The 26,866-nt window shown below is 39.8% G+C and overlaps 1 protein-coding gene across 1 annotated transcript in view; it reads right to left on the bottom strand.

Moving 5' to 3' along the window:
* Positions 1-26,866, bottom strand: part of LOC118798509 — a 52,993-nt gene that overhangs the window by 1,981 nt on the left and 24,146 nt on the right. The window contains exons 3-4 of the mRNA XM_036557888.1: positions 1,111-1,470; positions 353-607 (exon numbers count right to left, since the gene is read on the bottom strand). Of these exons, the coding sequence (XP_036413781.1) occupies positions 353-607; positions 1,111-1,470 (615 nt within the window). The remainder of the gene's footprint in view (positions 1-352; positions 608-1,110; positions 1,471-26,866) is intronic.

Raw genomic sequence — 26,866 nt, 5'->3', positions numbered from 1 at the left:
TTTAACTGTTGTATTAAAGCAGTAGAACACTCGAGGAGTGTGTTATCACCAATAACATCACGGCTGTGATGATCTATGGCGACCAAATCACAGCCGGGATGTTATTTCACAATAACACATTCCCTCTCGGGTTCTACTGCTTCAATGATAACTCACATTTAATGTGCACCAAGACACAAAGTATCAAAGTATTTGTTAATTAGCATATTTGTTAATTTCTATAAAATCTAATTTGATAAAAAATCATTGACCATAGTCGGTCCGTGTGCACTGAGAGAGTCTCTGGTTTTTATTTAGTTGTTTTTTAGGCAGATTTTTAAATTTCAGGAATATTCAAAGCAGATTGACCCACCTTCAACATCAAGGCTGATCATTCCAGATGTGAAGTCCTCGTAGTTCTTCAAAGTGCAGGAATAATTCCCAGAGTTCCTCACAGTCAGAGCAGGAAGGTGAAGAACAGAGCCTGATTCAGGTAAACGCTCTCTGTTCTTAAACCACACAAACTGTGGAGAGCTGAGACTGCAGTTCACAGCACAAGTCAGATTTACAGAGTCTCCTTCCTTTAGAGTCCCGTTTCCAGACAGTCTGATCATTGACACCTGCAGAACTTTCAGAGAGCAGAAAGAGTCCACATGAGTGCGTTATTAAGAGTTTATTACCACATTAGAACATTCTGCATGATTGAGAAGATGATAATGCCTTTTTATATGTGGTCACTTTATCAGAAACCCCTCTCTTGTAGCTCCACATTGCTGGTGAACAGTTAGAGACTGTAGCTCATCTGTTGATGTACAGTTTGTGTCTTGGTCAGAGCTACTCTTGTCTGGAGGTTTTTGGGTGGTGGTCCACTCTCAGCCTAGTTCAATGTCAGTGTCACTGCTGTGCTGTGCTGAGAATGGACTACCACCCATATAATACCTGGACAACAGCAGCCCTGTGGTCAGAAACTGACCAGTGATGAATGGGTAGAGGAGGGCTGATAAGCTGTACACCTGCATAGTGGAACTATAAGGTGGGTGTTTCTAATAAAGTGGACAGAGTGGAAGCACAAAGTAGGTGTTTTTAATACAGATTAATAATTTGGAGTTTTATTTTAATCTGAGTATTTACCTGCCACTGTAAGAGTCACTCCAGGGTCACCTGTCCATTTGCCAGCCTCGACATTAGTTATAAATCTGTATTTATACTCTCCAGAGTGACTGAACTGTACATTACTGATTAATAAAGTACAGTTTGATTTTTTGTCCCCAACATAGTTAAAGTCTCCTGAATCAGCAGTAGAGCTGTCATAAACGTACGGTCTGTCATGACACTTTTCTTTATTTGAGTTCATTGAGCACCAGAGAACTCTTTCCACCTGATGCCCTGACTTTGGGTAGAAATAAGTGCAGGAAATGATGACATCAGATCCTCTCACAGCGCAGATCGGCTCAGAATAATTCACACCCCATTCTCTGTCTGAGAGAACACCTGGAAAATATGAGGACAGACATGAAATCAAAGAAACCAGTGAGGACTGAAGAAGAAATTAAAGTAAGTTAGAGTTTTGAGGCAGTGTTTAGTGTTTTTGAGACTTAACTCAAATCCCCTCTCTCACTCTCTGAGACAGACTGTCAGATACTTAAGATTATTAGTTTTACATTTGGTTTTCTGTTTAATCAGTGTTATCTGCCACGCCTCCTGCCGAGGACGCCTCCTCTGTCTGCTCTCTTTCTCCTACAGAGTCACTCGAGTACATGGACTGCGTAGAGGACTCCAACTCCCATGAGTCAGTGGGAGATCACATGACTCCCATACCATCACCATCTACCAACAAACATTCATCCCAGCGCTGCTCCTCACCGGAGTTCTAATCCTTCACACCTGTCTGTCATTTCATGTCATTAGTCAGTTAGAATAAAAGCCCAGGCTTTAGTTCAGTTCTTTGTGAAGCATTGCAAACCCCTTTTGTTACATACTGAGTGGTCTTTTGTCTAAAAAGCCTTTTTTTTGTATGACCTGCCATTTTATGTTTGCCCTTTTGGATTGGATTGCTGTGTATTATTTGCTCTCTTGGTTTTCGATCCTGGACTGGTTTTGGTCATCCTGCTCTCTGGTACTGACCCTGGCCTGTCCTGACTGCGCTCTTTGTAACTGTCCCAAGCAGTCAAGAAAACTTAAACCTTGTCTTTTTATCTGCGAGTGTCTGATCAGTGCTGACTTTGCAAGATTATATACAAGCCAAATCTTTATATATATATATATATATATATATATATATATATATATACACCGATCAGGCATAACATTATGACCACCTCCTTGTTTCTGCGCTCATTGTCCATTTTATCAGCTCCACTTACTGTATAGGTGCACTTTGTAGTTCTACAGTTACAGACTATAGTCGATCTGTTTCTCTGATACTTTGTTAGCCCCCTTTTACCCTGTTCTTCAGTGGTCAGGACCCCCATGGACCCTCACAGAGCAGGTACTATTTGGGTGGTGGATCATTCTCAGCACTGCAGTATCACTGACGTGGTGGTGGTGTGTTAGTGTGTGTTGTGCTGGTCTGAGTGGATCAGACACAGCAGTGCTGCTGGAGTTTTTAAACACTGTGTCCACTCACTGTCCACTCTATTAGACACTCCTACCTTGTCAGTCCACCTTGTAGATGTAAAGTCAGAGACGATAGCTCATCTGCTGCTGCACAGTTTGTGTTGGTCATCCTCTAGTCCTTCATCAATGGTCACAGGACGCTGCCCACAGGACACTGTTGGCTGGATGTTTTTGGTTGGTGGACTATTCTCAGTCCAGCAGCGATACTGAGGTGTTTAAAAACTCCAGCAGCACTGCTGTGTCTGATCCACTCAGATCAGCGCAACACACACTAACACACCACCACCACGTCAGTGTTACTGCAGTGCTGAGAATGATCCACCACCCAAATAGTATTTATTTATTTAAATTATATTTTCATTATATTTTGTATATTTTATTATATATATATATATATATATATAGTTTCAGCTCACAGACTGATGTCCTGACATTGACATTCAGAGTTCATTGTTCCATCTATTATGGCAAGCTGTCCTGGCCCAGATGCAGCAAAATAGCCCAATGCCCAAACCATGATACTACCACCACCGTGCTTCACAGAAATGATAAAGAAAAGACTAACTGACAGGCAAGAGATGTATATGTTTGTGTTGTAGTCATGGCGACCCCTGGTTCCTATCACCACCACTGTAAAGACATCTGAACCATTTCACACCAAACCACTCTGAATCACTCCGATTACATCTCACACACTGAATTATGTGATAAATTATTGGCATCCCCATTTTTTCTGTTCTTTTTCATTTACTGCATGATTTTTTTGTATTGCTTTGACCACATTTAACCATTTACTAATTGTTCTAATTTAACAGTCAGAACTTCACACCTATATACTTTCAACAACACTTTTAAAGATTATAACAGTCTGGCTAAGAATGCTAGAGAATATGCAAATAAGACAAAAACCGCAGTACATGAGATCTGCTCTCCAGCAGAGAGTGAAATAGACGAGCTCAGCCAGAAGAAGAACCAACACGCCAGTTTAGCAATGCTTTGGTTTCCGACTAAATGAATGTGAATGTGAACTGAATGTTGCTTAACAGTCTTGTCTGCTCTCTGTGTTTGTATGTAAGCAGCTCCAGTTACTCAGTTACATGTATTTTCCAGCAAATCTTTCATGAATTTGCACTTTTCTCAGTATTTACAAATAATAATCATTTTACTTAAGTGCAGTAAGTGCAGTAAAAAGAAACAAAGTCTCGTCTCCAGGCTTTTATTTTATTCTTCTGTTTTAAAACATTCGGTTATGAAAAGATACAAATACAAACTTTTCACCTGGAAAAACTTATTTTACCCTTTCTATTCAATTATCTGGCAAAATGACCATTAAGTACAAACAACTGAATATAATGTCAAATATAATATCAAACACCAAACCTGGAGTTCAAAAAGTCCTACACTCAGCAAAAACGCTTCTGTATAGTACTGATAAAGTGTTCTTTGACTTCAACAATAGTGGAACCCTTTTTTAGTGCTACATAGAACCATTTTAAAAGAGTTCTTTAAAGAACCATCATAGAAAAGAACAATTTAACCATGCAAAGAACCATTAATGCTTTCAAATGGTCCTTGGTTCAAATGTTCGTGGTTCTAAGTTGGACCATTGCATTTACTGATGAAACCTTGAAGAACCATTTTTTGAAGGCTGTAACAACCATGCAGGACCTGAGCCGCATTCAGCCCTGACAACACACAGCAAAACGTTTCCTTAAATGGAAATGGTGATGCGTTGAAGACTCTGCGTTGAAGACTCTGTTATATAGCGCAAGCAGCTGTGGCCGCTGAGAAGGCCATTCTTGGCGTTCTTTTTAAAGAATTTTCTTTTCGAAGAGTTTAAATATGAAAACATGTCTAACATCTTCAACTGTAATGTACATTTATTAGAATCCATTTTGTGCCCGTTACACACTGTTTCTCACCGTTTGATGAAACATGTCATTGAAACTGGAAACCATAGCAAAGTGGTGGAAAACGTTTCGAGATTAAAGGTGCCCCACGTACACCACAAAAACTGTCCCATTCCAGACCTCAACATCACTAAATGTGTTTAATTACTTCAGGAAATGCTAAAACCAGCGGTCGCAACCCAAATGCTGAGAAGAGCCATTTTGTCCTTTCAACAAAAATCAAACCACCTTGAGAGCCACAACATTTTATGTCAATTTTACCATCTTGTCTGTAAATATGTCTCAGTTTGTGCTGATATAGACTAAAAAATATAATATAAATGAAAACTCAGACTTACTTTGCTCTGCTTTAAGCTTTGGCTCAGCTACAGCTGATTTTCTCGCATCTCCAGCAGGAAACTTTTCCTCAGAAGTAGAACAGTTTCTTGTAAAATGTCTCTCAACGTTCGACTTTTTACGAGGCTGAAGTCGCTTCTTATTCACCAGCTTCTTGTTCAATTTTTCCTGTCCCAGAAAATTCGAACAAGAAGCTGGTGAATGTGAAGCAACTTCAGCTTCAACTTTTTTAGTGTTCAGTTTCTTGCTGCAGATTAAACGTATCAGGAAACCAGCTGCAGTAATTATGAACGCAAATAAGTCCATTAATCTCCAAATTATTGATGTTCGTCTTAAATCTCTCTCTTTGCCGTTTCGTTAGCTACTAGCTAGATGAGACTGTTGTCTCTGTTGCTATGGAGACCAGCAGTCTGCACTGATCTCCAGGGTTAAAGGGTGAGTTAGCAGTTCTACATTAACTCCAGAGTTTAAGACCATTTATTGTTAAACTGTATTGAACGATCAGCAGAGCTTTATTTTACTGTAAAGGAGGATTATTTTATTATTACCTACTAATCTGATTCAGCTGTGGAGCAACAGGGCAGTAAAAGAGCCACATGCAGCTGCAGAGCCGCATGTCGCCGACCCCTGGGCTAAACCAACATCTAAGACTGAACTTTGGAGGTGTGTCTGCAGATTTCTTTGAGAAACTGTAATAAAGGTAACGCACTGACACACAGCTGAGATTAGATTCTGTACAAAGCAATACAGTATATACTGGCTTAATAAATGATAATGCACATCATGTTCTGAAAACTGCAGCAAACTGTTGATTGTTATGCTATGTCCACCTTCGTTGATTCACTTTTGAAAAGCTAACCAAAATTAAAAGATGATTTAACCTTGATTCACAATATTGACTCAACCATAAATAAACGTTGAAATGCCGGCTGCGGTGCCTGACGTACAGCCCATAACATGGTACTTTCATCTGGCCCATAACATGGCCGATGTAGGGTAAGTGTATGGTATGTCCCTGATCTGGCCCATTTTAGATGAAGCTGAGATTAAGTTCTTTGGCCCTGATTCGGCCCTGACCTGGCCCATGTAGGGTGAGTGTATGGTAAATTTAATTTGGTACGGATCTGGTCCACAACATGTGACATCCGGCCCATATAAAGTGAAGCTGAGGTTAAGTCCTTTGGCCCTGATTTGGCCTAGACATTGCCCATGTAAGGTGAGCATATGGTAAATTTATTTGGCCCAGATTTGGCCCAGACATGGCCCATGTAAGGTGAGCATATGGTAAATTTATTTGGCCCAGATTTGGCCCATGTTTGGTGGACCTGTGGCTGCGTTGAGGCAGCCAGACTCACCCCGAGTCAACGCTGTACATCAAGGCCAAATGTGGGCCATAAGAGAACTGCAGAAGTGGGCCACATTTGGGCCAAAATTTCATTGCTATCTGGGCCTATAGCACATTCTCCATCAATCTGAAGAGCCATTTCACCATGTAAAGAACCACTTAAGCAAGCAAAGCGTTCTTTAAGTGTTCATGCTTCTATAAAGAATCTTTTTCTTTACTAAAGAACCCTTGAAGAACCCTCTTTTTAAGAGTGAACGCACCTGTGGGATGTTTAGGTCTTTACTAGGGCTCTGCAGCTTTTTAATAATGTTACTTTAAGAAGCTCCACTTTCATTATTCATTATTGGTTGTGTGAAATCTTCTCAACCAAAGGCAACATCTTTAATAATGATGTTTAATAATGTTTTGTTTTTGTTTTTGCAGCATTAATATGTAGCAATGTAGAGTTTGATTTATTTTCTGACCTTAACTAAACACAAACCAAAGTGTCTGAGTTCTTGTTTCCCCTCACTGTATTAGAATGGAAGTATCACCAGTTAAAACACTCAGGAAATTTAAGGTGTTAAAAAGGTTCTTCACACTCGCTCAGACCTTCCTTTCTTTGTTTTGTTAGACTATTTTAGGCGACTCTGCCCTCCTCTGCATGTAGGAAACTAAAAGAGTGGTAATAATTCATACCGGTCAGCGTGAGCAGAGTCGGAACCAAAAGGTGCAGCGTCTTCATCTCTCCTCTGGAGCGCGAGCCACTTCTCAGCCAGCAGTGCGGGTTCTGTGAGTGCTTTGTGTGTGTATCTCTGTGGGAACTTAAAGTGCTGTTCCTTACAAAAAAAACTGCTTCTAAAGAAGAACAAACCCAAACACCACAGCTGTGCCCTCCCCTTCACGCCATTACGAGGAGGGAGACAGACAGAAAACTACCACAGGATTTTATGCTGATACTTAAACTGTGCTGTCTGACCACATCTGGGGCCGCATTACAGAAACTTCTTAGGTCTGAAATCTTTTCTGTTTAGTCTCCATGACGACTTCAGTACGGACTGAATTTGGGACAGTATCTATTCCAGAATAACAGTTCCTAACTTCATAACCTCATCATCAACTCCAGATAAGAAAACAGCATCACACAAACATCCTAACTGGACTAAACCTAAATCCTGTCCTAACTTTAGGATGAACCCCAACAGGCTCCTCACTTCTGTTTAAGGTCCGTTTCTATGGTTTTTAGGCAGCTGTGTCAGCAGCATAGTTCACTACCAGCATAATGAGCTCCATTTATTTCTACTGATAAACAGCAGGGGGCGCTCTCACAGTATTCACTACTTCAAGTTTAGCACACTTTATCTTCGTTTTGACCTTTTTCACATCAGTACAGCAGCTGTCTGACTGACTGCCTTGATTATGTTGATTACGTCTTTACCTTTCAGCTGCGTATAGATTGTCGGTCGCTAGGTAACAGACATGACAGTTGATTGTCGACTTCAATCGAGTGGGTTAGGATTTCCTAACTTGAGATAAGATGCTGTAAGATAAGATCCCTAAATTAAGACAAGATTTACTTCTGTAGGGCGAATTTGTGAAAAATCTTATATTGACCTGTCAGATCTTAGGTTAAGTTTCTGTAATACAGCCCCAGGTGTCTGTACACCTGGACGTCACCTGATGGATTACACTGAAACCAAGCAGATTACATTCTTTGCACCAAGGAATGCAGTGATGACCTTGGAAGAGCTCTGTTTTAATCGCAAAGACTTGGCCCTTGGCTGACTGTGGGACAGATCACAACTTCTAAGTGGAGGTGAAAAAACAATCAAGCCATCAGATTTTCAGAATATGACCAAAAATATATCAGAATACATCCCCTGTCGTGAAAGAGAACATCGGGAACAGATTTCAGATAATGGACGAGAGCCAGAAGAGCTGGGAATGGAACTTGAATATGTTAAGATGAATGACAGAAAGGAAGAATGACAAGGAGAAAGAAATGAACCCCTTAAATGGCCAGGGTCCACCAGTGGGCCAGATATTGAAAATGGACAAACGTTTCCAGAATACATGTGAAATAAAAAATACATTTCAGCCTTGAGTGGATATGCTAAGAGATGCCAAAGGACAAGTCGTAACAGAAAATCTAAACGAAGATAGAGGAATACACAACCTCTACAAAACAGTATTGAGGTCAGCTATGCAGAAGTGAGGGCTAGAAGACAAACTCAGACAGGCTTTGAGATAATGACAAAAGAAGAAGCCGCAGGAACTGATAATATTGCAACACAAATATTTCAGGATTCTGGAGAAGATTCAGTTGAAGTGCTGACCAAATTATTCCACCAAATTTGGGAAACCACTCAAACTGGATGTCAGTTTATATCACAAATGGTGAAAGGAGACCAGAAAGAATGTGCAAGCTTATGCTTATATAACATGCCACAAAATTATGCTGAAGATCATTCAATGAAGACTAGAACCTTTTAAGAAAGGTGCCATGTCAGAAGAACAAGAGATATCGCTGCTGATGTGCGCTGGATAATTTAACCCTCTGGGGTCCACAAACGCACCCATGCATCAAATTCTCTGTCTCTATATCTGTTTGTGTTTCTTTGTGATGATCCAGCTCAGAAATCCAGTTCAAACACTTCCTGAATCTGTAGAGTCGCCCTTTCCATTCCATCTTATCACGAGATCATACGAGACTCACATCCGGAGTTATGAGCCTATGAAGAGGGGCTGAGATACACGTCATCTGCCTCTCACCGTGTGGAACTGGTGGGTTTGTGTGTCCATCTACATTCTGTGTGAAACTGACCAATGGACACTCAGGAAATCACTAAGGACTGACCATCACGCCGGAAACCCTTCATTCTGCATTCAGTCCACATCGGAGACTCATGAGAAACGGCATGCAGAGAGTTTACAGCTGCTGAAGCTGCTGCAGCAGTTTTGGAAAGTAGTGATGAAGATAACGGAGCATTTTGATATGAAACATATGAGGATCATGATATATGAAGAGCCTTTAAAGGAGGATTTAAGAAGAGATGAACAAATCGAGAGAGAATGACCCCAGAGGGTTAAAAAATGTGCCTCATTGACTACAGCAAAGCTGTACAGCAAGTCCCGAACTTTGCCACCCAGGCCCCACCTCCTGTTCCATAGCAAGGCTGCTTCACTACACCTCACGTTCTATCCAGGCAGACGAGCTGCGGAGCAGAGGAGGTAAGGGGGAGGCGGAGCTCTCTTTCCCGAAAAAAAAAATGATTTGTGTCTGAGCCCCCATGAGTGTCGCCAATGGCAACAGTGGCAAGTACTCCCTAAAAGCAAGAGGAAAAAACCTTGAGAGGAGCCAAGACTCAAAAGAGGAACCCATCCTACTCTGGTGGACAGTTTTAAAAGCCAGTGAAAAGTGGCCAGCTTAGCTTTGGATTTAAACAAACACCGATAATTTGGAGAAAAACAGGCTTATTTGCATTTATAATCACTCCAGCTGGTTTACTGATATGTTTAATCTGCAACAAGAAACTGACAAACACTAAAAAGTGACAAGGCTGAAGTCGCTTTTCATTCGCCAGCTTCTTGTTCGAATTTTCATGTTCCACCTTAAATGGTGCAAGAGTTAGCTACATAGTTAGCTACATACTGGTGCCTTTTAAGGTGGAACAATAAAATTTGAATGAGAAGCGACTTCAGCTAGTAAAAAGTCAAACATTGAGAGACATTTTAGAAGAAACTGTTCTACCTTTGTGGAAATGTTTCCTGCTGGAGATGCGAGAAAAGCAGCTATAGCTGAGTTAAAGATTAAAGCAGAGCAAAGTAAGCCTGCGTTTTAGTTTATATCATATTTTTTAGTCTATACTAGAACATCAGCACATACTGAGACACATTTACAGCAGGGTACGTTAATTCAATAAAATGGACATAAAATGTTGAGGCTACCGAGGTGGTTTGATTTTTATTGAAAGGACAAAATGGCTCTTCTTAACATTTGGGTTGCGACCCCTGCAGTAGGCTAACTAGCTCGCTAGCACAACAATCTTACAGACATTAATCTTCTTCATCCAGTGGGCCGACGTGTTTCCTCTTCAGATGCTCCAACGTGGAGGATGTGCTCCCACGGCAGCTAAAGTCGGCTTTACAAACAGCACAACTGACAACCTTTTTTCTGAGTTTAGTGTGAAATGCTCCCTCACTTTTGTTATCGAGGCTGCCATCGCACTTTTCTTAACTCTACAGTAAGCAATAATGTCAGAACATTCCTAGTTAATGCGAGAAACGTGTGATGACATCACCAACTAATCGACTATTAAATTAGTTGCCAACTAATTTGGTTGTTGATTTTAGTCGACTAAGTCGATTAATTGTTCCACCCCTATTTTTTTTTATTTGTTTATTTTGAGGATCCCCATTAGCTGCTATCATGATGGCCACTATGGGGGTCCAGTAGAGTCTCTACAAACCAAGCTCAGAACTGTCCAGGCTGTAGTCTTTTCTGAAGCTTTTATTCTGGACGTTTTATGACCTGGGATCAGCCAGAAATGAACCCAACACCATTCGCCAAACTAAATGGGCTGTAAGATGCTTTACAGACTGGCTGGAACAAAACAACATTAATACTGATCTGGCAAAAACTGACAAAACTGAGCTAAACTTGATATTGCGGCAGTTTTATGGCTCAGTCTGATTTGGTCAGACTCTGAAGATCAGACTACACGTTTGGCGAATGGTGTTGGGTTCATTTCTGGCTGATTCCAGGTTGTTTAGCTGTTCTTCTGTCACAGCTGCCGACTGAAAAGTTGCTCAGTGGTGATGACAGTTTGGGAATTTAGTGTAAGGAGCTGGAGAACGAACTGCCGGCTGTGCTGGGAGTGGGTGGAGCTCATTACGCTGACGTAGCAACAAGCTGATCGTTAAGGAACTATAATTTGGTGAAGGAACTGCGAACATTAAAACATATTAAACGCCGCGTTCACGACCCAGTTTATTAATTTATTACTGTATTTATTTAACTGTTGTATTAAAGCAGTAGAACACTCGAGGAGTGTGTTATCACCAATAACATCACGGCTGTGATGATCTACGGCCACCAAATCACAGCCGTGATGTTATTTTGCGATGACACACTGCCTCTCGGGTTCTACTGCTTCAATGATAACTCACATTTAATGTGAACAAAGACACAAACTATCAAAGTATTTGTTAATTAGCATATTTGTTAATTTCTATAAAATCTAATTTGATAAAAAATCATTGACCATAGTCGGTCCGTGTGCACTGAGATAGTCTTTGGTTTTTATTTAGTTGTTTTTTTAGGCAGATTTTTAAACTTCAGGAACATTCAAAGCAGATTGACCCACCTTCAACATCAAGGCTGATCATTTCAGATGTGACGGCCTCGTAGTTCTTCAAAGCGCAGGAATAATTCCCAGAGTTCCTCACAGTCAGAGCAGGAAGGTGAAGAACAGAGCCTGATTCAGGTAAACGCTCTGTGTACTTAAACCACACAAACTGTGGAGAGCTTAGACTGCAGCTCACAGCACAAGTCAGATCTACAGAGTCTCCTTCCTTTAGAGTCCCGTTTCCAGACAGTCTGATCTTCAACACCGGCAGAACTTTCAGAGAGCAGGAAGAGTCCATATGAGTGCGTTATTAAGAGTTTATTACCACATTAAAACATTCTGCATGATTGAGAAGATGATAATGCCTTTTCATATGCGGCCACTTTATCAGAAACCCCTCTCTTGTAGCTCCACCTTGCTGGTGTACAGTTAGAGACTGTAGCTCATCTGTTGATGTACAGTTTGTGTCTTGTGGTTAATGGTCAGTTTCTGACCACAGAGCTGCTCTTGTCTGGAAATTTTTGGGTGGCATTCCACTCTCAGCCTCGTTGACTGTCAGTGTCACTGCTGTGCTGTGCTGAGAATGGACCACCACCCAAATAATATCTGGACAACACAGGTCCTGTGGTCAGAAACTGATCAGTGAGGAATGGGGTAGAGGGGGCTGATAAACTGTGCAGCAACAGATGGACTACAGTCTGTAACTATTCGACTACATAGTAGAGCTATAAGATTGGTGATTCTAATGAAGTGACCAGAGTGGAAGCACAAAGTAGGTGTTTCTAATACAGATTAATAATTTGGAGCTTTATTTTAATCTGAGTATTTACCTGCCGCTTCAAGAGTCACTCCAGGGTCACCTGTCCAGCTGTCATTAGTTATAAATCTGTATTTATACTCTCCAGAGTGACTGAACTGTACATTACTGATTAATAAAGTACAGTTTGATATTTTGTCCCCAACATACTTAAAGTCTCCTGAATCAGCAGTAGAGCTGTCATAAACGTACGGTCCGTCATGACACTTTTCTTTATTTGAGTTCATTGAGCACCAGAGAACTCTTTTCATCTGACGCTCTGAACCAGGATAGAAATAAGTACAGGAAATGATGACATCAGATCCTCTCACAGCGCAGATCGGCTCAGGATATTTCACACCCCATTTACTGTCTGAGAGAACACCTGCAAAACATGAGGACAGACATAAAATCAAAGAAATCAGTGAGGACATTAAAATAAGTTAGAATTAACTTAATTTTGTAAGTTTGTAGTGTTTGAGACTTTTAATTCAAATGAGACAGTCTATCAAATATTTAAGATTATTAGTATTACATTTGGTTTTCTTTTTAATCTGTGTTATCAATGGCAGGATATAAGAAAAATATATATAAATATGTGTATAGTTATTTATACATTACATGGTTCTGGATAGTAAATAAAATGTCTATATTTGTGTTGTAGTCATGGCGACCCCTGGTTCCTATCACCACCACTGTAAAGACATCTGAACCATTTCACATCAAACCACTCTGAATCTCTCTGTTTACATCTCACACACTGAATTATGCAGAAAATGTGAAGAATTGGTAGTATCCTAATTTAAATAAGGGTTTATATTATGCAAATTATAATTTTGTTCTCTTTCATATACTGTATGATTTTTTGTATTGTTTTGACCACATTTAACTATTTACTTTGCAGAATTGTTCTAATCTATGATCTAATCTATAAATATATACAATAGAAGAGGTCGCGCATAATTATAGTCTGTACCAGGGGTTGTCAACATGCGGCTCTTTTACTGCCCTGTTGCTGCTCCACAGCTGAATCAGATTTGTAGGTAAAAATAAAATAATCCTCCTTTACAGTAAAATAAAGCTCTGCTGATCGTTCAACACAGTTTAACAATAAATGATCTTAAACTCTGGAGTTAATGTAGAACTGCTAATTCACCCTTTAATCCTGAAGATCAGCGCAGACTGCTGGTCTCCATAGCAACAGAGACAACAGCCTCACCTAGCTAGTAGCTAAAGAAACAGCAAAGAGAGAGATTTAAGATGATAATTTGGTGACAAATTGACTTTTTTGCATTTATAGTCACTCCAGCTGGTTTCCTGAAAAACACTAAAAAGTAACGAGGCTAAAGTCAGTTTCTCATTCACCAGCTTCTTATTTGAATTTTCCCGTTCCACCTTAAATGGTGCAGCAGTTACTTTCTGGCGCCTCAGAAGCTGGTGAATGAGAAGCGACTTCAGCCTCGTAAAAAGTCGAACATTGAGAGATATTTTACAAGAAACTGTTCTACTTTTGTGGAAAAGTTTCCTGAAGAATGTGAACTGAATGTTGCTTAACAGTCTTGTCTGCTCTCTGTGTTTGTATGTAAGCAGTAAGCAGCTCCAGTTACTCAGTTACATGTACTTTCATGGATTTGCACTTTTCTCAGTATTTACAAATGATAATACTTGAACTCAAGTACAGTACAGTGCAAAAGTCCGAGACCACCCTTTCCAATCAATCTTCTGTCAAAATGACCAAGAAGTACAAACTATTCAGTTTTCAGTACCAGGAAAAAGAAACCTCAGCAACTGAATATGATGTTGAATATAATATCAAACTCCAAAACTAGAGTTCAAAAACTTATTCAAATCTACAGAGAAAATGGGACTCCTACACTCAGCAAAAAAGCCTCTGTATAGTACTGATTAAAGGTTCAACAATAGTGGAACCCTTTTTTACTACTACATAGAACCATTTTAGAAGGGCTGTTTAAAGAACCATCATAGAAAAGAACAAATGATGCAAAGAACTATTAATGCTTTCAAAAGGTCCTTTGAGTGTTCGTAGTTCTAAATTGGACCATTGCATTTACTGATGAAACCTTGAAGAACCATTTTTTGAAGAGTGTTAAAACCATGCAGGACCTGAGAAATTCAGCCCTGACAAAACACAGCAAAACGTTTCCTTAAATGGAAATGGTGATGCGTTGAAGACTCTGTTATATAGCGCGAGCAGCTGTGGCCGCTGTGAAGGCCACTCTTGGTGTTCTTTTTAAAGAATGTCTTCTAACATCTTCAACTGTAGCGTACATTTATTAGAATCCATTTTGTGCCCGTTACACACTGTTTCTCACCGTTTGATGAAACGTCATTGAAACTGGAAACCTTAGCAAAATGGTGGAAAACGTTTTGAGATTAAAGGTGCCCCAGGTACACCACAAAAACTGTCCCATTCCAGACCTCAACATCACTAAATGTGTTTGATTACTTCAGAAAACGCTAAGCCAGGGGGCGCAACCCAAATGCTGAGAAGAGCCATTTTGTCCTTTCAACAAAAATCAAACCACGTTGAGAGCCACAACATTAAATGTCAATTTTACCATCTTGTCTGTAAATCTGTCTCAGTTTGTGCTGATATAGACTAAAAAATATAATATAAATGAAAACTCAGACTTACTTTGCTCTGCTTTAAGCTTTAGCTCAGCTAAGGCTGCTTTTCTCGCATCTCCAGCAGGAAACTTTTCCTCAGAAGTAGAACAGTTTCTTGTAAAATGTCTCTCAACGTTCGACTTTTTACGAGGCTGAAGTCGCTTCTTATTCACCAGCTTCTTGTTCAATTTTTTCCTGTCCCAGAAAATTCGAACAAGAAGCTGGTGAATGTGAAGCAACTTCAGGTTCGACTTTTTTAGTGTTTGTCAGTTTCTTGCTGCAGATTAAACGTATCAGGAAACCAGCTGGAGCTACTAGCTAGGCGAGACTGTTGTCTGTGTTGCTATGGTGACCAGCAGTCTGCGCTGATCTTCAGGGTTAAAGGGTGAATTAGCAGTTCTACATTAACTCCAGAGTTTAAGACCGTTTATTGTTAAACTGTGTTGAACGATCAGCAGAGCTTTATTTTACTGTAAAGGAAGATTATTTTATTTTTACCTACAAATCTGATTCTGCTGTGGAGCAACAGGGCAGTAAAAGAGCCACATGCAGCTGCAGAGCCGCATGTCGCCGACCCCTGGGCTAAACCAACTTCTGAGACTGAACTTTGGAGGTGTGTCTGCAGATTTCTTCGAGAAACTGTAATAAAGGTAAAGAGTGACTCACTGACACACAGCTGAGATCAGATTCTGTAGTTGATGCTTCTGTGTTTTTCCTGATGTTGAAACATGAATAACTTGCACTTCGTGGCTATTTTGATTAAAAATGATATAAACACTAATGTGGTCTCTGACTTTCGCTCAGTACTGCACGTCTGTGAAGAACGTAATCTACTCCAGACTCAGTTCCATTTCAGCCAATCACACTTTTTCCTGTTATGTTGGTGACAGTCTATGTTCTGCATTACTGTTGCTCACACCTCTCCTCAGCAAAGTTCACCTCCTGTACAGACCGACGCTTGGTGGAGTTAGAAGTTCCTTTAAAATAGAAATAAAGGTTCCTGAAAGTTCACAGGACATTCAACTTTCAGTCTTCTTACAGTCTAAACAGATGTGTGGAAAGCAGCCTAAACCCACATTCCTATTCTCCTTTCTGTGAAATAGTCATTCATGTAAAAGCGCCTTTCCAAAAACCAGCTGGAGTGGAAGAACAAAAGTACCGAGTAACTCGGAGAAGCGCAGTGGAACGTCTTACTCCATCCAGCTTCTCTCAGCAGAAGAAGTGAAGTTTTTAGTCTATTCTTCCCTTTTTGGTCTAAAATGAAATGATAAAACCTTAAAAGTGAGGTACGACCGGTCATACAGCAGTACAGGCGCTGTAACCATGGTAACAAAATGAAATTAAACCTAGAAACTGAATGTTAATGACTAAAATAGAACTGAGGCAAAACGCTGAAACACGGTGAGGAGAAACGAATATTCAGACACTGTTGTTTTTGGTATTTAATGTAGTTTTAGTTCAGATTTTCACTTCAAATTTACACACAACGTCTATTGAGTTTGTACTTTTTAATATAAGCAAAAAATATGTATTCATAACCATAAACAAAGATAGGTTTAAAAATGAAATTAACAGGGGAAAAATTCAGACACCACAAATGAAGAACATTGCTTTGTTGCAAAGCCGTTGCTTTGAAACATCAACACTCTTAAAAAAGATGGTTCTTCAAGGATTCTTTTGTAAACAAAATGGTTCGATACAGAACCACGAACACTCAAAGAAGCCTTTGTATGATTAAAGGGTTCTTCAGATTGATGGAGAAGGTGCTGTAGATGGTTCTACACAGCACCAAAAAGGATTCTTTTATGGTTACAAGCTTGACATTGTAACAACAGCAGTTTTGGTGCTATGTAGAACCATCTACAGCACATTCTCCATCAATCTAAAGAGCCATTTCACCATGTAAAGAACCACTTAAGCAAGCAAAGCGTTCCTTAAGTGTTCATGCTTCTATATAGAATGATTTTCTTTACTAAAGAACCCTTGAAGAACCCTCTTTTTAAGAGTGAACGCACCTGTGGGATGTTTAGGTCTTTGCTAGGGCTCTGCAGCTTTTTAATAACGTTACTTTAAGAAGCTCCACTTTCATTATTCATTATTGGTTGTGTGAAATCTTCTCAACCAAAGGCAACATCTTTAATAATGATGTTTAATAACGTTTTGTTTTTGTTTTTGCAGCATTAATATGTAGCAATGTAGAGTTTGATTTATTTTCTGACCTTAACTAAACACAAACCAAAGTGTCTGAGTTCTTGTTTCCCCTCACTGTATTAGAATGGAAGTATCACCAGTTAAAACACTCAGGAAATTTAAGGGGTTAAAAAGGTTCTTCACACTCGCTCAGACCTTCCTTTCTTTGTTTTGTTAGACTATTTTAGGCGACTCTGCCCTCCTCTGCATGTAGGAAACTAAAAGAGTGGTAATAATCCATACCGGTCAGTGTGAGCAGAGTCGGAACCAAAAGGTGCAGCGTCTTCATCTCTCCTCTGGAGCGCGAGCCACTTCTCAGCCAGCAGTGCGGGTTCTGTGAGTGCTTTGTGTGTGTATCTCTGTGGGAACTTAAAGTGCTGTTCCTTACAAAAAAAACTGCTTCTAAAGAAGAACAAACCCAAACACCACAGCTGTGCCCTCCCCTTCACACCATTACGAGGAGGCAGACAGACAGAAAACTACCACAGGATTTTATGCTGATACTTAAACTGTGCTCTCTGACCACATCTGGGGCCGCATTACAGAAACTTCTTAGGTCTGAAATCTTATCTGATCTGATTGGTCTCCATGACGACTTCAGTCTGGACTGAATTTCGGACAGGAGCTATTCCAGAATAACAGCTCCTAACTTCATAATCTCATCATGAACTCCAGATAAGAAAACAGCATCACACAAACATCCTAACTAGACTAAACCTCCTAAATCTTGTCCTAACTTTAGGATGAACCCCAACAGGGTCCTCACTTCTGTTTAAGGTCCGTTTCTATGGTTTTTAGGCAGCTGAGTCAGCAGCATAGTTCACTACCAGCATAATGAGCTCCATTTATTTCTACTGTAAAACGCTGCTTTCACTGTGAGATGATTTTCTTTTCTAACTCTGCGTTTTAAAGATCTCAGACGCTGCAGACTCGGTTGCTAGGTAACAAACATGACAGTTGACTGTCGACTTCGATCGAGTGGGTTAGGATTTCCTAACTTGAGATAAGATGCTGTAAGATAAGATAAGATCCCTAAATTAAGACAAGATTTACTTCTGTAGGGCGAATTTGTGGTAATTTTTGTTTTGACCTGTCAGATCTTAGGTTAAGTTTCTGTAACACAGCGCCAGGAAAACATGTTACATTAATCACTCCAAGGAAATTTTTTAGGAACTAGGCAAATTTTAGTGTCAGAAGAAGTGGACGCAGTGATGGAGGCCACCTCTTAACATGAGCTAATGCTAAAGAGCTAAAGGACAGAGAGAGAAAGAAAGAGAGAGAGAGAGAGAGAGAGAGAGAGAGAGAGAGAGTGAGAGAGAGAGAGAGAGTGTGAGAGAGAGCTCACCATGAACAACAGAGAAGAAATAGAGCGGCTTTCATTGTCAGTAAGGACGTCACCACTGCTGTAAAAGATCTGATTTCTTGCAGAACCATGCAGAATTACAGTCGTACAGGTTTACACACCAAGCTAAGAAGAAATCAAAGCATTTTCTGATGAAGCTCAGGCCTAAATTGATATCCTGCAAACACGTTATACTGCTTCTGATGGGAAACAGGAATGGCAAGTTTGGAAATGAGAAGGGAACAAAGCAGGAGGACTAATCAACTTCTGCAAACAAAATGACTGTTTTGTTACTAATATGTTCTCCAAGCAACCAAAACGATGTCTGTACACCTGGACGTCACCTGATGGATTACACTGAAACCAAGCTGATTAGATTCTTTGCAACAAGGAGTGCAGTGATGACCTTGGAAGAGCTCTGTTTTAATCGCAAAGACTTGGTCCTTAGCTGACTGTGGGACAGATCACAACTTCTAAGTGGAGCTGAAAAAACAATCAAGCCATCAGTTTTTCAGAATATGACCAAAAATATATCAGAATACATCCCCTGTCGTGAAAGAGAACATCAGATTTCAGATAATGGACAGAGAGAACAGAAGAGCTGGGAATGGAACTTGAATATGTTAAGATGAATGACAGAAAGGAAGAATGACAAGGAAAAAGAAATGAACCCCTTAAATGACCAGCGTCCACCGTTTCCAGAATACATGTGAAATAAAAAATACATTTCAGCCTTGAGTGGATATGCTAAGAGATGCCAAAGAACAAGTCGTAACAGAAAATCTAAACGAAGATAGAGGAATACACAACCTCTACAAAACAGTATTGAGGTCAGCTATGCAGAAGTGAGGGCTAGAAGACAAACTCAGACAGGCTTTGAGATAATGACAAAAGAAGAAGCTGCAGGAACTGATAATATTGCAACACAAATATTCTGAAGAAGATTCAGTTGAAGTACTGACCAAATTATTCCACCAAATTTGGGAAACCATTCAATGGCCAGCAAACTGGATGTCAGTTTATATTACCAGAGAAAGGAGACCAGAAAGAATGTGCAAGCTTACCCTTGTATCACATGCAACAAAATTATGCTGAAGATCATTCAGTGAAGACTAGAGAGCTGGCAGGTGTGCAAGCAGTGTTCAGGGATGTCAGAGGAACAAGAGATATCGCTGCTGATGTGCGCTGGATAATTTAACCCTCTGGGATCCACAAACACACCCATGCATCAAATTCTCTGTCTCTATATCTGTTTGTGTTTCTTTGTGATGATCCAGCTCAGAAATTCAGTTCAAACACTTCCTGAATCTGTAGAGTCGCCCTTTCCATTCCATCTTATCTCGAGATCATACGAGACTCACATCCGGAGTTATGAGCCTATGAAGAGGGGCTGAGATACACGTCATCTGCCTCTCACCGTGTGGAAGTGGTCGATTTGTGTGTCCGTCTACATTCTGTGTGAAACTGACCAATGGACACCCAGGAAATCACTAAGGACTGACCATCACGCCGGAAACCCTTCATTCTTCATTCAGTCCACATCAGAGACTCATGTGAAACGGCGTGCAGAGAGTTTACAGCTGCTGAAGCTGCTGCAGCAGTTTTGGAAAGTAGTGATGAAGATAACGGAGCATTTTGATATGAAACATATGAGGATCATGTTATATGAAGAGGAATAACTCCCAGAGTTCCTCACAGTCAGAGCACGAAGGTGAAGAACAGAGCCTGATTCAGGTAAACGCTCTCTGTTCTTAAACCACACAAACTGTGGAGAGCTGAGACTGCAGTTCACAGCACAAGTCAGATCTACAGAGTCTCCTTCCTTTAGAGTCCCGTTTCCAGACAGTCTGATCATCGACACCTGCAGAACTTTCAGAGAGCAGGAAAGAGTCCATATGAGTCGTTATTAAGAGTTTATTACCACATTAAAACATTCTGCACTGTCTCTGAGAAGATATTGATTCCTTTGTAAACTGTTCTGTTAGTGTCAATTCATACTCACTGGCCACTTTATCAGAAACCCCTCCCTTGTAGCTCTGTCTTGTTGGACAAACAGCTGATCTATATGGTGATGCTCAACAGGGGTGTCCAAACCTTTTTCAAAGAGGGCCAGATCATATCATGCCAAAATAGGGTCGAAATATTATTCACAAATGATTCATAATGGTAAGTTTTCAAAATATCAGCGCATAAAATCAAAGCTTTCTCTGAGCTACCGTGTTTCCTATCACTGTATAAAGATGCATTTCTTTTATTGCTGGATTGATCAGAGCAGTTTGGGTTTGTAAGCATAACAACAAATTATCGAAATGTAATAAACAATAAAACATGTTTAATGTATTAATTATGTTTCTTTTGAAGTGTTTACTTGTTCAAAAATATAATTTGTGAGACAAACAAAAAAAAAACTATATATTTTCAGGTTGCTCTTTACATATCATGCATTCAGAGATCACTTTATTAAACCCTTAAAGTCTCAGGCTTATTATATATTAAGGCTTATCATTCAGTGACTACAGGGCAAACTGGCTGAGCTGTTCTTAGGCTATAAATGTCTGTAATAAAACCTTTGGGCCCACCGGTGGGTCCTGGCCATTTAAGGTGAGAAGAGCAGATCAAACAGCATAAATAGCCGCATTTTTGTTCGACCTTCAAGGGTCAAAATTTACTGAACTACTGAATTTGCTCTGAGACCCAGGCAGCTTGCAGTTCCTTTAGTGTGTCTGTCCTCTCCTGAATATTTATTGTAGTGTTCATGCTTTGTTTCGTGTCTCTTGATGTTAAATTCATTACAGTCTTTTGAAATATGAGTCACATGCATTTTCTTTGGCTCTCTATTGGAAAAAGTACTCAAGTTTCCATTTCACCAAAAATCACCAGTCCTCAAAGTTAAGTCTGCGCTTTATGGCTGCAGTCTTAGTAAAAACCGTTCAGTAAATTAGGCTGCAGGTTTAGTCAGAGAAGAAAGACCCCTAAAGACCCCAGGGAACATAAATCTGTGTGTTCTTTCTTATTAGGTTAACCTTGTTCTTGGGTCATTCTACAGAAACGTCCACTTTTTTATCTGTCCATAGGAGTCACTGGTGTTACTGATCATCATTGGTGTTACACATAATAAAGGTAAATGCATTTTACTAAATGGCTGCTACAGAGTATCAAACCACATGTTGTCAGTCATGGAACATCCACTAAAATATGGAATTTAATCCATTTGTATTCTATTTTTCACAGTTACCTCAGAATAAAGCTGGTCACACCAGTGACTTCAGCTAAAAGCTTCATATGAAATCATGAGCTAAATGAGAAAATCTCTGATAACTGAAAGACACAGTGGACTCACCATGAGCTTTTCTTCATAGATCCTCAGAAAACAGGTAAAAGGAAGTCAAGTGATGTCATCAGTGTGACTTTTATTTCAAAATAAGAGTTATTTTGTTACGTAGTAACACCAGTGACACGACTCCTGGGGACACCAACTTTATTATATATTTTATAGTATTTATTTGGTGTTTGTTTTCTTTGTCATTTAAATCATATATTCCATAGTCATGTATAGATTATTGCAGTTAAAATTGCAGAAAAACATGTTTTTAAAACACATGTTTAAAAACCAATATTGCTAAATTGAGGCTCAATAAGGTGTAATTGTTAAAATAACTAATTGTTTTACTTTAAAATATAAATAAATTGTAACTCTAGCATGTTTTTTAAGTGTAATGTATCTGTAAATGCCAGGGACACAAAAATGGCTTCCATTTTTGTTTCCATAGAATGACTCTCTTTGTTTACCCTTTGAATAATGTTCCAGTGACCAATAAATGACCGATATATTTCACCATATTTTTTTTCCTCTCAGTGTAAACTCGGTGGTCCTAATCTTGTGTAACGCTTCTGAAAGCATTCCCCTGACCAGTCACAGGTTGGCATCTCTGGCCCCGCCCACACAGAACAGCTTCAGAGTCAGAGAAGCTTAGTGAGCTAAAGCTAACTGTCTGTTTGTCCACAACAGATAATGATTTTAGTTCTGTATGGGGCAGAACGGGCAAGGAGTGTTGGACAAAGAGCTGTCAATCAAGTTGCTCATTAGCCACACCCACACAGTTCTCAGAGAGGTTTGATCAGCAGTTTTTAAGCTTTGCTGGATGTTCAGTATAAACTTCAGTTGCATACAGACATTTTAATATCCTATGCTGTGTTGCCTGGGACTGTAAACTTCATTACCACACTGCAGTGCATTAAACTGATCAAAGGAAAAACTACTGGCTGGTGCGGCACTTATAACATGCTCTAAAACAGAAGCCACGGGCCAATTAAAATCTGCCAGCAGGCTGCATTTGGCCTTGGGGTCAGACTTTGGACACTCCTGACCCACAAAGTGGAGCTATAAGGTAGGTGGACCTGATAAAGGGGCTTCTGATAAGGTAGCCGGAGAGTGTAGATGAGTAAAAAAATAATCTGAGTTTTTACCTGCTACTTTAAGAGTCACTCCAGGGTCACCTGTCCATCTGCCAGCCTCGACATTAGTTATAAATCTGAATCTATACTCTCCAGAGTGACTGAACTGTACATTACTGATTAATAAAGTACAGTTTGATATTTTGTCCCCAACATACTTAAAGTCTCCTGAATCAGCAGAGTTGCTATCATAAACGTACGGTCTATCTTTACACAGTCCATGATTTGAGTTCATTGAGCACCAGAGAACTCTTTTCGCCTGATGCTCTGAATTTGGGTAGAAATAAGTGCAGGAAATGATGACATCAGATCCTCTCACAGCGCAGATCGGCTCAGAATAATTCACACCCCATCCACTGTCTGAGAGAACACCTGCAAAATGTATGTTTAGTTATGTAATTAATATAAAAGTAAATCAGTGGATAAAGTTTCTGAGAGTTTTCATCTTTTAAAATGACTAAATGGAACTTAAATTTAGCTTTTATGGACTTTAAACTATTCTGTCAACACTAATGAAATTAAAAATCATTATTGCTGTGCGACACCAGCATATATGATATTTATATCACAGAACACTAACTAGAATTATCTTTGATATTTGTTACAATAATATTGATATAAATAGTCATTTTAATTAGTTTGTTACTTCAGTTTTCATTTTTTTCAGTGCATGTATGACAGTTTAGAAGTAAAACTCTTCGGTGTTCATCCGTCTTTAAGGACTCACTTTATTTTTATTCTACTTTTATCAAACACCTGCTATCGTAGCGTTTCTCATAATACTAACAACTAAAACCAAAACCAAAACTACATTAAAGCTAAACTAAAACTCACTTTTCAGAAAATAACATCAGAACTAGAACTATTCATGCACCCTTAAAACTAACTAAACTAAACTGGAATACAAAATAAAAAAATAATGAAATAACTAACGAAAATGTCAAAGCTATAATAACGCTGCATGTAGGAAACTAAAGGAGCAGTAATAATTCATAACGGTCAGTAGGGGTGCGGGAAAAACTCGATTCTTAGATGCATCACGATGCGGACGTGTACGATTCTGAATCGATTCAGAAATGTCAAAAATCGATTTTCTAAATATTTAACTTATAACGTAATGTTGACGGAACGCAAAAGGCGGAACTTGGAAGTGGGAAAGTGCAGCGCCCAGACAGTCTGTGGCGGCACAAAACAAAAACGCTACTGGAGGAGCGAGAAATCCGACCGGCTCCCTCTGCATTAAAGCCAGGTTAGATCAGGAGTCACAACACAAATGATCAGAAGGGCCATTTTGTCCTTTCAACAAAGTCAAACCACCTTGGGAGCCACAACATTTAATGTCCCGTATGTCCAGTATGTGTTAATGTCGTAGTATAGGCTAAAAATATAAACGAGAGCGCAGATTTACTTCGCTCTACTTTAAGCTTTAGCTTTAGCCGCTTTCCTCCCATCTCCGCCAGAAAACCTTTCTTCAAAACTAGACGAGTTTCTTGTAAAATGTCTCAGCGTCCGGCTGTTTTACGAGGCTGAAGTCGCTTCTCATTCACCAGCTTCTCGTTCTAATTTTCCCGTTCCACCTTAAATTCTGCCTTAGGCGCCGAATGTAACTGCTGCACCATTTAAGGTGGAACAGGAAAATTCGAAAGAGAAGCGAGTTCATTTTCGCAACTTTTTAGAGAAAGACAGTCTCTCAGCAGATTTAACCAACCGCGCTGCTTATAAATGCGAATAAGTCCTCCAAATGTACTACCAAGTCCTCAGACAGTGGGAAGATAGAAATCCTGTATAGAGAACAAAGATGCATCGATAATCGTTTTATAATCGCATCGCAGCCTCTGAATCGTAATCGAATCGAATCGTGAGGTGCCTAAAGATTCCCACCCCTACCGGTCAGTGTGATCAGAGTCGGAACCCGAAGGTGCAGCGTTTTCATCTCTCCTCTGGAGCGCGAGCCACTTCTCAACATCCAGTGCAGGTTCTGTGAGAACATGAGCTCAGTGTGGGGTTCTTGTACTGACGGTGAGAACTAATAGAGCTTCTCCTTGGAAAAACAAACCACATCTTAAAAAGGAAGTCCACAAACCTGAATACCACAAATGTATATTCACAGCATTAGAACGAGGGGCAGAGACACACGACCTACCGCAAGATTTCATATTTACAACTTAACCACATCTGCGTTCCTTAAAACATTACAGCAGAATGATTCACACAGTCTGCAGGCCCAGAATGGCGCATTGTTCAAAGCTACATTAGGTAAGTTTTTAAAGCAGTGAGGAGAATATTGCTAAACTGAGGCTCAAGAATTTGTAATTGTTAAAATAATTTATTGTTTTATTTTAAAATATGAATAAATTGTAACCCTAACATGTTTTTCATGTGTAATGTATCTGTAAATGCTAGGGACACAAAAACACAATTTAGCAATATTGGTTTTTAAATCAATATGGTGAGTGTGCGCTGCTGCGAGTCGCCCTGTAAAGCCTGAAATAATCATTTAAAAGTCAGAGATGTCGGGTCGGGAGTTTTTCACACCCCATCGTACGTCTTTATGTGTTAACGTCACACACACACTCATAAAGGAGGTCCGGCTCAATGTTTAGGTCTCAAAGTCAACATTACACTGATGAAGATATGATGACAGTAGTAGATAATTCACTCAAATCCTCAGAAGACGCCCCTTCACCAAGTTTAGACTGAGTTCTCTTTGAATTCTCTTTCAATTATCAGATTCATCTGCTTGAGGAAGGGGTCCAAAGAACAACCCGCACTACTAAATGTTCTTCATGCAATTACACATTTCCACCAGAGAGGTCTCCAAATCCCCAAATCTTACACAGTGCACCAACCCAATGATGGAACAAACATATATTTATATTATATGTAAATTAGTACATTCTTAATTTCCTTTTAAAATTGTTTTGAAGTGTTTTAGTCCAAAAACATAGCATAAAGTTACAAAATACATTTTGTTTTATTTGTACACTCCTGTGGCCCATAAAATGAGCCAAGCCCAAAACACTAATAATTTTGACTGATGGTTCTGGCTGGTCAAACTCTTAATATTTAGTCATTAAACTCAAACTAGCTCGGCAATGTTTTTAGCTGTATGAAGCTGTCAATGCTGAGTGGAACAATATTGACTCTTCTTTCTGTAAAAGCAAGTTTAAAACTTCAACTTTTAAAGAAATCAAAGGGAAAATCTCTCCCTCACTAACTTACTGCAGCTATTTGTTTAATTCTGGCTCATTTACTGACCAGTAATTTGTTGTTATGACCATTAAAAGCTTAATGCTTTGCCAGTTTTGGGCCCATTTTTTTGCATGGAAATGTACACTGTTTTTATCTTTGCACTTTGGCCCCTCCCTTCAAGACAGAAAGTTCGTGTACCCCTGTTTCATGTTTGTAGTCACTCTTCTATGTTTTCACTAAGTGAGGCTTCAACATCTTTATTTCAGGATGTCTGACAGCGTTTCTCACTTCGGTAATTTGGCATCTGACATCACTGAACAGCAACACCCACCCATCACTCATCAGACCAACTTCTTCCTCAAAAACAGCTCCCTGTTCACCTCAGACCAACCGCAGTGCAGATAAACCTGAGGTGACGACCGTTTAGGCCAAATTTGTCACAAGATAAGGATCAACTTTTCGTGCGATGTCATCTGAGAGCTGGTGACAGACAGCAGCCTCTCACCTACTCCACCTTAACAACAACAGGCCTCATTCACCAACGGTTCTTAAGAAGAAATGTCTTCTAATGTGGGATTTGTTCTCAGGTAAGAACAGAATCTGCACACTCAAGAGCACAGAGGTGAGAACGGTTCTGCGCTTTAAGAACACGTCATGAATCTGACGTAGACCTTTTCTTAGGTCCTTTCTCAAGAACACACTTAAGAACACACTTAGGAAGATGTTGGTGAATGAGGCCCAGTGTGCATT

The sequence above is a fragment of the Colossoma macropomum genome, unplaced genomic scaffold (genome assembly GCF_904425465.1).
Source record: "Colossoma macropomum unplaced genomic scaffold, Colossoma_macropomum, whole genome shotgun sequence".
Lineage (NCBI taxonomy): Eukaryota > Metazoa > Chordata > Actinopteri > Characiformes > Serrasalmidae > Colossoma > Colossoma macropomum.
The sequence above is the reverse complement of the archived record's forward strand: the minus strand, read 5'-3'. Positions and strand labels throughout refer to the sequence as shown.